At 42.2% G+C, this 12,948-nt stretch overlaps 1 protein-coding gene across 5 annotated transcripts in view; it reads right to left on the bottom strand.

Moving 5' to 3' along the window:
- The window catches only part of ano7 (anoctamin 7), a 44,385-nt gene that overhangs the window by 18,694 nt on the left and 12,743 nt on the right, over nucleotides 1–12,948 (bottom strand). For all 5 annotated transcript variants that reach the window (XR_006078635.1, XM_024442013.2, XM_042295796.1 and 2 more), the window contains 6 exons: nucleotides 11,998–12,141; nucleotides 11,666–11,803; nucleotides 11,255–11,353; nucleotides 9,490–9,592; nucleotides 9,272–9,383; nucleotides 9,095–9,149 (listed from right to left, as the gene is read on the bottom strand). Coding sequence is in view for 4 of the 5 variants with exons in the window: in XM_024442013.2 (XP_024297781.1) it covers nucleotides 9,095–9,149; nucleotides 9,272–9,383; nucleotides 9,490–9,592; nucleotides 11,255–11,353; nucleotides 11,666–11,803; nucleotides 11,998–12,141 (651 nt within the window). In the remaining variant the exon portion in view is untranslated. The remainder of the gene's footprint in view (nucleotides 1–9,094; nucleotides 9,150–9,271; nucleotides 9,384–9,489; nucleotides 9,593–11,254; nucleotides 11,354–11,665; nucleotides 11,804–11,997; nucleotides 12,142–12,948) is intronic.

Below are 12,948 nucleotides of genomic sequence, written 5' to 3'. Positions count from 1 at the left end.
TTTATTAAAGGAAGTATGTATTCATATCACGCTGCGCCTTTGTCTCATCAATACGACGAACGTGACAACATGCAACAATTTCTATGATTTTACTGAGTTACAGTTCGTGTAAGGAATCTGTCAATTGAAATACATTCATTAGGCCCTAATCTATGGATTTCACATGACTGGGAATACAGATATGCATCTGTTGGTGATAGATACTTTTTTTAAAAGATAGGGGCGTGGATCAGAACCAGTTAGTCTCTGGTGTGACCACCATTTGCCTCATGCAGCACGACACATCTCCTTCACATAGAGTTGATCAGGCTGTTGATTGTGCCCTGTGGAATGTTGTCCCACTCTTTTTCAAAGGCTGTGCAAAGTTGCTGGATATTGGCGGGATCTGGAACATTGTCGTACACGTCAATCCAGAGCATCCCAAACATGCTCAATTGGTGACATGTCTGGTGAGTATGCAGGCCATGGAAGAACTGGGCCCAAGCCTTCCCCATTTCTCCTTCTCCCAAATCCATTCAGCTGATGTTCTGAAAGAGCTGCAAAATCTGGACCCCTACAAATCAGCCGGGCTAGACAATCTGGACCCTTTCTTTCTAAAATTATCTGCCGAAATTGTTGCAGACGACACCATTCTGTATACTTCCGGCCCTGCTTTGGACACTGTGTTAACAACCCTCCAGGCAAGCTTCAATGCCATACAACTCTCCTTTTGTGGCCTCCAATTGCTCTTAAATACAAGTAAAACTAAATGCATGCTCTTCAACCGATCGCTACCTGCACCTACCCGCCTGTCCAACATCACTACTCTGGACGGCTCTGACTTAGAATACGTGGACAACTACAAATATTTAGGCGTCTGGTTAGACTGTAAACTCTCCTTCCAGACCCATATCAAACATCTCCAATCCAAAGTTAAATCTAGAATTGGCTTCCTATTTCGCAACAAAGCATCCTTCACTCATGCTGCCAAACATACCCTTGTAAAACTGACCATCCTACCAATCCTCGACTTTGCCGATGTCATTTACAAAATAGCCTCCAATACCCTACTCAACAAATTGGATGCAGTCTATCACAGTGCAATCCGTTTTGTCACCAAAGCCCCATATACTACCCACCATTGCGACCTGTACACTCTCGTTGGCTGGCCCTCACTACATATTCGTCGCCAGACCCACTGGCTCCAGGTCATCTACAAGTCCATGCTAGGTAAAGCTCCTCCTTATCTCAGTTCACTGGTCACAATGGCAACACCCACCCGTAGCACGCGCTCCAGCAGGTGTATCTCACTGATCATCCCTAAAGCCAACATCTCAACTCTGTGTTGTCTGTTCACACTGCTATGCTTTATCTTGGCCAGGTCGCAGTTGTAAATGAGAACTTGTTCTCAACTAGCCTACCTGGTTAAATAAAGGTGAAATAATAAATAAATAAAAAATGTGGTCAGGTGCCACAAAGAAGGACTTTGGAAAATTGCAATTGGCTCAGAACAAGGCAGCATGGCTGGCCCTTGGATGAACACAGAGAGCAAACATTAATAATATGCATGTCAATCTCTCCTGGCTCAAAGTAAAAGAGAGATTGACTTCATCATTACTTGTATTTGTGAGAGGTATTGACATGTTGAAAGCACCAAGCTGTCTGTTTAAACGACTAACACACAGCTCAGACACGCATGCATACCCCACAAGACACAACACCAGAGGTCTCTTCAAAGTCCAGAACAGACTATGGGAGATGCACAGTACTACATAGTGCCATGACTACATGGAACTCTATCAGGTAACTTATGCAAGCAGTAGAATCAGATTTTAAAAACAGATAAAAATACACCTTACGGAACAGCAGGGACTGTGAAGCAACACAAACATAGGCACAGACACATGCATACACACCCTTGATAACATATGCACTATACACACACATACACATTCATTTTGTGTTGTAGATATGTGGTAGCAGTGTATGGGCCTGAAGGCGCACACTTAGTGTGTTGTGAATTCTGTAATGAATGTATTGTAATGTTTTAAAAATGGTATAACTGCCTTAATTTTGCTGGACCCCAGGATGAGTAGCTGCTTCCTTGGCAGCAGCTAATGGAGATCCATAATAAATACTTCTCCAGCGTGACAGGGGCCATCGAAGATGAGCATTTGCCCACTGAAGACGGTTACGACGCCGAACTGCAGTCAGGTCAAGACCCTGGTGAGGACGACGAGCATGCAGATGAGTTTCCTTGAGACCGTTTCTGACAGTTTGTCCAGAAATTCTTTGGTTGTGCAAACCCACAGTTTCATCAGCTGTCCAGGTGGCTGGTCTCAGACAATCCTGCAGGTGAAGAAGCCGGATGTGGAGGTCCTGGGCTGGCGTATTTACACAGGGTTTGCAATTGTGATGCTGGTTGGACGTACTGCCAAATTCTCTAAAATGACGTTAGTGGTGGCTTATCTTAAAGAAATGAACATAACATTCCCTGCCAACAGCTCTGTCGGCCATTCCTGCAGTCAGTATGCCAATTGCATGCTCCCTTAAAACTTGAGACATCTGTGGCATTGTGTTGTGTTGTGAATTTAGAGTGGCATTTTATTTTCCCCAGCAGAAGTTGCACCTGTGTAATGATCATGCTGTTTAATCAGCTTCTTGATATGCCACACCTGTCAGATGGAAGATTATCTTGGCAAATAAGAAATGCCCACTAGCAAGGATGTAAACAAATTTGTGCACACAATTTGAGAGAAATAAGCTTTTGTGCAGACAGGATGTGCTTATGACAAAAATTCCTGGGGTCTTTTCTTTCAGCTTATGAAACATGGGAGAAACTTTTACATGTTGAGTTTATATTTTTGTTCAGTATATTTTGCACAGTTATTGAGGAATATATGTCTGAGCTGGACGTCCAGAGTAAGCAAATGGAGACGCTGCAGCGTATGCAAGATAGGTCCCCTCTAAGACCTTTTCCTTTTCTACTCCACAACCTGGATGTCGTGCCACTGCCTCTTCACTGTGTTGCAACTCTCTGACTGACAGGCCAGGGCTGCCATGTAAGTGACCCCACCTTAGTGAAGTCACCTCTCCCCTCCCATCTCACCCGCTCTTCCCATCCTACTCCGACCTCCCATCCTGGCACCCACTCCCCACCCCACTTGGAGAATAAAAGAGCAAGGCCGCTTTAGGAGGAGCTGGCGATCCAGCTGTTGCACGATAGCAACCAAAGCCCTTGTAAGTCCGTTTATAACATTCCATAATTGGTTACTCTGAGAGTTCCTCTTATTGACATTGGTTGTGGCCCTATGGCCTTATGGTGCTAACCCTGGAAAAATAATTCCAATTTCTTCTCCTTCCTCTATTACTAATAGAGATAGACCAAGTGGTGCAGTTCTATGCAATCTTATAGCCATACCAACTACTATATATCAATATCAACCGCCTACTGAGCATAGCTTGCTTGAGTTGGAGCTTCCATGTGACTTTAAAAACCCTCAAGGTCTTGGGTTGATGCATTTGAACATTAGGAGCTTACTTCCTGAACTGGATTACATAAAGATCTGGGCTATGCAGACAAATCCGGACATTCTGGTATTGACTGAAACTTGGATCTCAGGGAACATTCTTATCATGTGTTCAGAGTTGACAAGCAGGGTAGAGGTGGTGGAGAGGCCATTTTCATTTAAAATAATTTATCTGTTTCTTTTCTCAAATCCATTTCACTTGCCCTAAAATCTGAGCTATTATCTTTAAGCCTTTGTCTGGGAAAAATGTCTCCTTTGTCTACCATCCTCCCTCGGCTAACCTTTGTCTACCATCCTCCCTCGGCTAACCTTTGTCTACCGTCCTCTTCTCGGCTAACCTTTGTCTACCGTCCTCCCTCGGCTAACCTTTGTCTACCGTCCTCCCTCGGCTAACCTTTGTCTACCGTCCTCCCTCGGCTAACCTTTGTCTACCGTCCTCCCTCGGCTAACCTTTGTCTACCGTCCTCCCTCGGCTAACCTTTGTCTACCGTCCTCTCTCGGCTAACCTTTGTCTACCGTCCTCTCTTGGCTAACCTTTGTCTACCGTCCTCCCTCGGCTAACCTTTGTCTACCGTCCTCCCTCGGCTAACCTTTGTCTACCGTCCTCCCTCGGCTAACCTTTGTCTACCGTCCTCCCTCGGCTAACCTTTGTCTACCGTCCTCTTCTCGGCTAACCTTTGTCTACCGTCCTCTCTTGGCTAACCTTTGTCTACCGTCCTCCCTCGGCTAACCTTTGTCTACCGTCCTCCCTCGGCTAACCTTTGTCTACCGTCCTCCCTCGGCTAACCTTTGTCTACCGAGGAGGAATAATGGTCTGGGGCTGTTATTCCTGGTTTGGACTAGGCCCCTTAGTTCCAGTGAAGGGAAATCTTAACGCTGCAACATTCAATGACATTCTGGATGATTTTGTGCTTCCAACTTTGTGGCAACCGTTTGGGGAAGGCCCTTTCCTATTTTAACATGACAATGCCCCCGTGCACAAAGTGAGGTCCATACAGAAGTGGTTTGTTGAGATCGGGTGGAAGAACTTGACTGGCCAACACAGGGCCCTGACCTCAACTCCATCGAACAATTTTGGAACGCCGACTGCGAGCCAGGCCTAATCGCCCAACATCAGTGCCTGACCTCACTAATGCTTTTGGAAGCAAGTCCCTGCAGCAGTGTTCCAACATCTTGTGGAAAGCCTTCCCAGAAGAGTGGGCAGCAAAGGGGGGGACTAACTCCATATTAATGCCCATGGTTTTGGAATGAGATGTTGACGACCAAGTGTCCACATACTTTTGGTCATGTTTTGTATCTATGTACTTAATTTACTAAATCGGAAGTGTTTATCCTGGGTGACCTAAATTATGATTGAAAGTGCTTCGGACAATCTAATAAACATGTGTAATGATCAAAACCTAAACCAGCTGGTGACTAAGCCTACACGCCCCAACCCTAGAGATCCTTCAAAGTCCTCTTTGCTTCACCTTATTTTAATTATGGCTGCTGTCCCTGTACAGGGATCAACATCAGCGGAAATTTCAGAGTGACAACTAATAGTACTCGATACAACTCAAACTTTCATTAAAACACACATGCAGGGTACTCAATTACACTCGTTGTGAATCTAGCCAACATGTCAGATTTTTAAATGCTTTTCGGCGAAAGCATGAGAAGCTATTATCTGATAGCATGCAACCCCCGAAATACCTAAAGTGGACGCAAACAAAATAATTAGCGTAGCCGGCGCTACACAAAACGCAGACATAAAATATAAAACATTCATTACCTTTGACGAGCTTCTTTGTTGGCACTCCTATATGTCCATAAACATCACAATTGGGTCTTTTTTTCGATTAAATCCATCCATGTATACCCAAAATGTCCATTTATGAAGCCCGTCTGATCCAGGAAAAAGCACCTTTCCAAAACGCAACGTCATTTTTTTTAATTAAAAAAGTTGCCTATAAACTTTGACAAAACATTTCAAACTACTTTTGTAATCCAACTTTAGGTATTAGTGAACATTAATAATCGATCAAATTGATCACGGGGCGATCTGTATTCTATAGCAGCAAGTCTTGAAATCATGGTCCATATTCTCTATTCCATAACTTCCCCCGGTGTACTCGATGACAGGAAGTGCCTATTTCTCATTTCACCAAGGATTAACTTCAACCCAATTGGCAAGACTGGCGACATCGTGTGGAAGCTGTAAGGAACTGTAAAATGGGCCCTATCTATTTTCCCTTGCCATAGACAATACAGAGACTGGCAGAGGGATATTTTTTGTGTGTTTTTTTGTGAACAGCTTTCCTTGGGATTTTGCCTGCTACACACGTTCTGTTATAGTCACAGACATGATTTAACAGATTTAACAGAGTGTTTTCTATCCACACATACTAATCATATGCATATACTATATTCCTGGCATGAGTAGCAGGACGTTGAAATTGTGCGCGATTTTTAACAAAAAGCTGAAAAAATTCACAGCCTACTGGTGTTTTCTCCCAAGACATTAGTGATCATTGCCCAGTTGTGATGACAAGCCTCTTGGAACTTTAAAAACTTCAGTGAACAGGTGACCTTGATTATATTTCAACTATCCCTGAAACTGATTTAGATTTGAGTCTCTTTGCAGATGTATTCAACACTATTGTGGATAATCATGCTCCTTTCAAAAACGGAAGGGTTAAAGGTAGATCGAATTGCTGGTACACTCCGGAATTATCAGAAGTAATTTATAAAAGAGATGATGCTTGGGTCAAGGCCAGGAACACAGGCTTATGCCCGGACTGGCAAGCTTTTAAGCAACCGAAAACAAATCAGAAAGGCTAAATCTGATTTATGTATCGCTCTTTCAGATTGTAATGGTAACCCAGCTAAATTCTGGAACACTGGAAAATCGCTGAAGGGTTCAACTTCCTCTATACCACAACAAATTCATTCAGACACTAGCCTCATTACAGAAATAAATGCCATCATTGATGCATTTGATCACCATTTTATCTCTTTTTAAGAACTTCTAAGTGTATTCACAATGATATTGGGCTGGGAGTCCTGGACGCTTTGCGAGCAATAAGAAATCCACAGGGGCCAACAAATTAGGTCCTGGTCTGCTTTAGTGTGCAGCGCCCATCATTTTTAGCTCAATAACCCAAATGTTTTATTTAACGTTGTTATCAGGACATTTTCAAAAAAGTATGGAAATCAGCTCTTGTGCTGCCCCTCCAGAAGGCCTTGATAGTAGTGATCTAATCGTATCATCCCATTTCAAGTCTTCCTTGTCTAGCTAAGATTCTCGAATCCTTGGTAAATGTACATTTTTCTTTTTGTTATCTGAGAAATGTATTTTTTATCTAAATCAATCAGGGTTTAGGCCTGGGCATAGCACAATTACAATAACCACTTTAGTTGTTAATGATCTTGTCAATGCTTTAGACACTAAAATGAAATGTGCTGCTTTGTTTGTGGACCTGTCAAAAGCACTTGATACTGTTGATCATGCTATTTTATTGAACAAGTTGTCCTGCGTTCTGACGCCTGTTCTTGGTTTCATGATTATCTTTGTGACAGAACTCAGAAAATCGTGATGGATGGGGTTAAGTCTGAATTTCTTGAAGTGCATAAAGGTGTACCATAGGGGTCGATTTTGGGGCCTGTCCTCTTCACTATTTACAGTGCATTCGGAAAGTATTCAGACCCCTTGACTTTTTCCACATGCTGTTACATTACAGCCGTATTCTAAAATGGATTAAATCGTTTTTTTTCCCTCAACAATCTAAACACAATACCCCATAATGACAAAGCAAAAACAGGTTTGTATAAATTTTTGCAAATGTATAAAAAAATGTACATGAGTACTCAAGACCTTTTACTCAGTACTTTGTTGACGCACCTTTGGCAGCGATTACAGCCGTGAGTCTTCTTGGGTATGACGCTACAAGCTTGGCACACCTGTATTTGGGGAGTTTCTCCCATTATTCTCTGCAGATCCTCTCAAGCTCTGTCAGATTGGATGGGGAGCGTCACTGCACAGCTTTTCTCAGGTCTCTGCAGAAATGTTTGATCAGGTTCAAGTCCAAGCTCTGGCTGGGCCACTCAAGGACATTCAGAGACTCCCGAAGTCACTCCTGCGATGTATTGGCTGTGTGCTTAGGGTCATTGTCCTGTTGGAAGGTGAACCATTGCCCCAGTCTGAGGTCCTGAGTGTCCTGAGGTTTTGATCAAGGATCTCTCTGTACTTTGCTCCATTCATCTTTCCCTCAATCCTGACTAGTCTCCCAGTCCCTGTCACTGAAAAATATCCCCACAGCATGATCCTGCCACCACCATGCTTCACCGTAGGGATGGTGCCAGGTTTCCTCCAGATGTCATGCTTGACATTCAAGCCTAATAGTTCAATCTTGGTTTCATCAGACCTGAAAATCTTGTTTCTCATGGTCAGAGTCCTTTAGGTGCCTTTTGGCAAACTCATGTGCCTTTTACTGAGGACTGGCTTCCGTTCTGGCCACTCTACCATCAAGGCCTGATTGGTGGAGTGCTGCAGAGATGGTTGTCTTTCTGGAAGGTTCTTCCATCTCCAAAGAGGAACTCTTGAGCTCTGTCAGAGTGACCATTGAGTTCTTGGTCACCTCCCTGACCAAGGCCAGCTCTAGGAAGAGTCTTGGTGGTACCAAACTTCTTCCATTTTTAAGAATGATGGAGGCCAATGCTGCAGAAATTTTTGTTGGTACCCTTCCCCAGATCTGTGCCGCGACACAATCCTGTCTCAGAGATCTTACGGACAATTCCTTCGACCTGATGGCTTGGGTTTTGCTCAGACATGCACTGTCAACTATGGGACCTTATATAGACAGGTGTGTCCCTTTCCAAATCATGTCCAATCAATTGAATTTACCACAGGTGGATTCCAATCAAGTTGTAGAAACATCTCAAGGATGGTCAATTGAAACAGGATGCATCTGAGCTCAATTTCAAAGCTCATAGCAAAGGGTCTGAATACTTATGAAAATAATGTAAAAATTCCTTATATTTTTTATAAATAAGCAAAAATGTCTAAACCCTGTTTTCGCTTCTTCATTATAGGGTATAGTGTTTAGACTGAATAGGATAAAAAATATATACATTTTAGAAAAAGGCTGTAACGTAACAAAATGTGGAAAAAGGGAAGGGGTCTGAGTACTTTCCGAATGCACTGTATAGTGTTTAATGTGTATTTTATATTGTATTATACAGGTCGCATTTGGAAAAGAGACCTCTATGTCTCAATATGCTTTCCCTGTCAAAATAAAGGTTAAATAAAAAATGTATGTTTTTGAAATTGCCACAACAAACATTATTTGATCAACATTAGTAGAAGGACATACTATAATGGTTATAGGATCATTTGGAGAAAAAAATCAAAATGTTATTTTATGACACTTCTAGAATGTGTTAACCAAACCTTAATGGAGAAAACATTATAGATATGTCATGGGAACATCCCTGGGAATCTCTGACAAACGTTCAGGTAATGTTGTGACTAACATTCTGGGACTCCAAGGCTAGAAATTGTTTGCTGGGAAGTTAAGTACGTTTTAGAATGTAAGGACAACACTCACATCCTCATTCCGTATTCCCAATAGCTTGTAGTAGTTGCCAGGGTAACCAACAAACCTGCAAAACATAGGAGTTTCTGAGGATGAGACATATTTTCATTGTACTGTGAGGGTCTATAAATACAGGACCTTTCAATACATAAGGCTCATTTGTGCCTTGACGTTGTTTGATCTACTCACCGGCCTTTGAAAAAGGAAATGTAGACCGGGGAGGAGTAGAAGTTGACAAACTGGAAGATGAAGACCTTGAGAATAAACATGTCCTCATATTTGGTCTGTGTGCGGTGCATCTCTGTTGATATGACCAAACAAAACATATGAGCAAACATTGGTAATTAAAACACATATTTATCTTCCATCTGAGCGACGATTGACAAGAGCCGGACTTGCTGACTCACCCCAACGCGTTAAGACCTGGGCAAGGTAGATGTAGACCCGGGAGAGCATGAGGATCACCAGAAGGTTCAGCACGGACCCTGTGAGACTGGCTATCCGACCAGCCTGCCGAGATAGGTATTCTAAAATGGGTTAAATTGTTTTTTCCCCTAATCAATCTACACACAATACACACAGTACACAAAATAATGACGAAGTCCATTCAAAAGTCTGAATATCATTCAAAAGTTTGGTGTCACTTAGAAATGTCTTTGTTTTTGAAAGAAGAGCAAATTTTGTTGTCCATTAAAATAACATCAAATTGATCGGAAGTACGGTGTGGACATTTGTTAATGGTGTAAATGACTATTGTATACATACATATATAATGACTATATATACAGTTGAAGTCATACACCTAGGTTGGAGTTATTAAAACTCATTTTTTCAACCTCTCCACAAATGTCTTGTTAACAAACTAGTTTTGGCAAGTCAGTTAGGAAATTTACTTTGTGCAAGACACAAGTAGTTTTTCCAACAACTGTTGACAGACAGATTATTTAACTTATAATTCACTGTATCACAATTCCAGTGGGTCAGAAGTTTACATACACTAAATTGACTGTGCCTTTAAACAGCTTGGAAAATTCCAGAAAATGATGTCATGGCTTTAAAAGCTTGTTGAACATACATATATAGTTGAAGTCGGAAGTTTACATACACCTTAGCCAAATACTTTTAAACTCAGTTTTTCACAATTCCTGAAATGTAATCCTTGTAAAAATCCCTGTTTTAGGTCAGTTAGGATCACCACTTTATTTTAAGAATGTGAAATGTCAGAATAATAGTAGCAAGAATGATTTATTTCAGCTTTTATTTCTTTCATCATGTGAATGTTCCCAGTGGGTTAGAAGTTTACATAGTACCAAATACTAATTTTCCAAGCTGTTTAATTAAAGGCACAGTCAATTTAGTGTATGTAAACTTCTGACCCACTGGAATTGTGATACAGTGAATTATAAATGAAATAATCTGTCTGTAAACATGTTTTGGAAAAATGACTTGTGTCATGCACTAGGTAGGCGTTTTTCAGAAAAAAAAGATCCCATGGCACTTATCGTAAGAGTAGGGGTGTTAATCCCAGTGTCCTGGCTAAAATCCCAATCTTGCTCTCATACCGCGGTTACCTAATCATCCACAGTTTACAATTGGCTCATTCATCCCCCTCTTCTCCCCTGTAACTATTCCCCAGGTCATTGCTGTAAATGAGAATGTGTTCTCAGTCAATTTACCTGGTAAAATATATATTTTTTATCAAACTGGGTGAGTTTAAAGAGTAGAAGAAAATAGTTTAAAGAGTAGAAGAAAATAACTTTTTTCTCACCAAAATGTAGCGTCCGAAATGGTTTGGGCTACAAACTAATATGTTTTACTCAACGACCCCCACAAGTTTCACGGGACTCGTCTGATGGTTTCCCGGTACCGTGTGAACGGCGCATACGAATAATTCCATGGTGATTTAGATTTTTTTTTTGCTTCACTTCAAAGCATACTTAGTTTTGGTTTATTTTTGGACTATGTATGAATCTGTTATTCAGTGCGTTTGTATGGGCTAACAGCAGTAAGGCCAAATTCATCAAATATTTTTTTCTCCAGTATGTTGTCTGAGAGAGCCAATAGTCTTTAGAACTTGTATGAATCATTGTCCTGTTAATGGTAGAAAAACAGTTTCTAATTACACTAGAATGATGCAACCGTAGTGGGTTTTAGGTCTAAAAAGGGACTCACAGAGAAGATCAAGAAGGCATTGTGAGATTTGTAAATGATGATGCTCAGAATCACCCGGTAAACGATGATCGCCACCACAAACATCAGCACTACAGATACCTGTGAGAGACAAAAATGCATCAAAGCTAAAGTTAGGGCTTTTCGGGGATTCTTGATTAATGTAATTCATTAGTCATTAATTCATGTCATCATAAATTGACTTCCTATCTCACATGTCATCAGGGATGGGCAACTCCAATCCTGGAGGGCCAGTGTGTGCAGACTTTTGTTTTAGCCCAAAACACCTTATTATACTAATCAAGTGCTTGCTAATTAGTTGCTAGTCACGTGTGCTAGTGCTGGGCTAGAACAGAAATGTGCACCCTTGTGCGACCCCCAAGGCCAGGATTAAAGAACATTGTCCTGCAGCACCATGATTATGATGACCATGCCGCCGGTCAGGGTGCGGTTGAAGCGGCGTCGCTTTGGGAAGTAAGGCTCCTCTGCACCAGTCACAGGGTTCCGCAGGGTCATGGGTGCTGTGGCAGTGAACTCTGGCCTTGGGCGCTCCTGGGTCACAAAGGGTTAAACGGGAACAACATCCCAAATCTGTCATTCCTTATTGGTTCTTAAAGCTCCATGACAGAAAATCTGAAATTGTGCATCTTAGAAATAGTTTCACATACAAACTTTACATGCCTGAACTTAGGATCAATTGGGCTTTCCAAAAATAATATAACCACTGTGATCATACTGTACTGTACCTCAGTTTCCTGAAACTCTGAACAGTCCCATCGGTGGGCCAGCACTGCACTGGTGCGCTTCCAGTATTCCAGGAAAGTGACAGCCCATAGAGCCATGAAAATACTGAAGAATACCGTTCCCCCATTGTCAAATAACAGCCCTGCCTGTGAAGAGAGGATGGCCATACAGTATGTAGTAAAACAGCATGGGCAGTGCACAAAGTATTCAAACCTCTTGACTTTCTCCACATTTTGTTTTTACAAAGTTCGATTCAATTCTCTCTTTTTAAAAAACGTTTGCCCCCTTTTTCATGATATTCAGTTGTTTTTAGTAGTTACTATCTTGTCTCATCGCTACAACTCCTGTACTGAGACACAACCCAACCAAGCCGCACTGCTTCTTAACACAGCACGCATCCAACCCGGAAGCCAGCTGCGCCAATGTGTCGGAGGAAACACTGTGCACCTTGCGACCTGGTCAGTGCGCGCTGCGCCCGGCCCGCCACAGGAGTCGCTAGTGCGCGATAAGACAAGGATATCCCTACCGGCCAAGCCCTCCCTAACCCGGATGACACTAGGCCAATTGTGCATTGCCCCATGTGCCTCCCGGTCACGGCCGGCTGCGACAGAGCCTGAGCTCGAGCCCAGAGTCTCTGGTGGCACAGCTAGCACTGCAGTGCCTTAGACCACTGCGCCACCCAGGAGGCCCACTTAATTCTGACTTTTGTCAGCAATCTACACAAAATAAAGTGGAAGAACAATTCTAACATTTATAAAAAATAAAACAGTAATATATCTTGATTCGATAAGTATTGAACCCCCTGAGTCAATACATGTTAGAATCACCTTTGGCAGGGATTACAGCTGTGAGTCTTTCTGGGTAAGTCTCTAAGAGCTTTGCACCCCTGTAGGTCCCAGTTTTACTTCAGTGCCTTATTGCAAACAGGATGCATGTTTTGGAATATTTTTTAT

Source organism: Oncorhynchus tshawytscha, linkage group LG13, assembly GCF_018296145.1.
Source record: "Oncorhynchus tshawytscha isolate Ot180627B linkage group LG13, Otsh_v2.0, whole genome shotgun sequence".
NCBI classification, from domain to species: domain Eukaryota; kingdom Metazoa; phylum Chordata; class Actinopteri; order Salmoniformes; family Salmonidae; genus Oncorhynchus; species Oncorhynchus tshawytscha.
The sequence above is the reverse complement of the archived record's forward strand: the minus strand, read 5'-3'. Positions and strand labels throughout refer to the sequence as shown.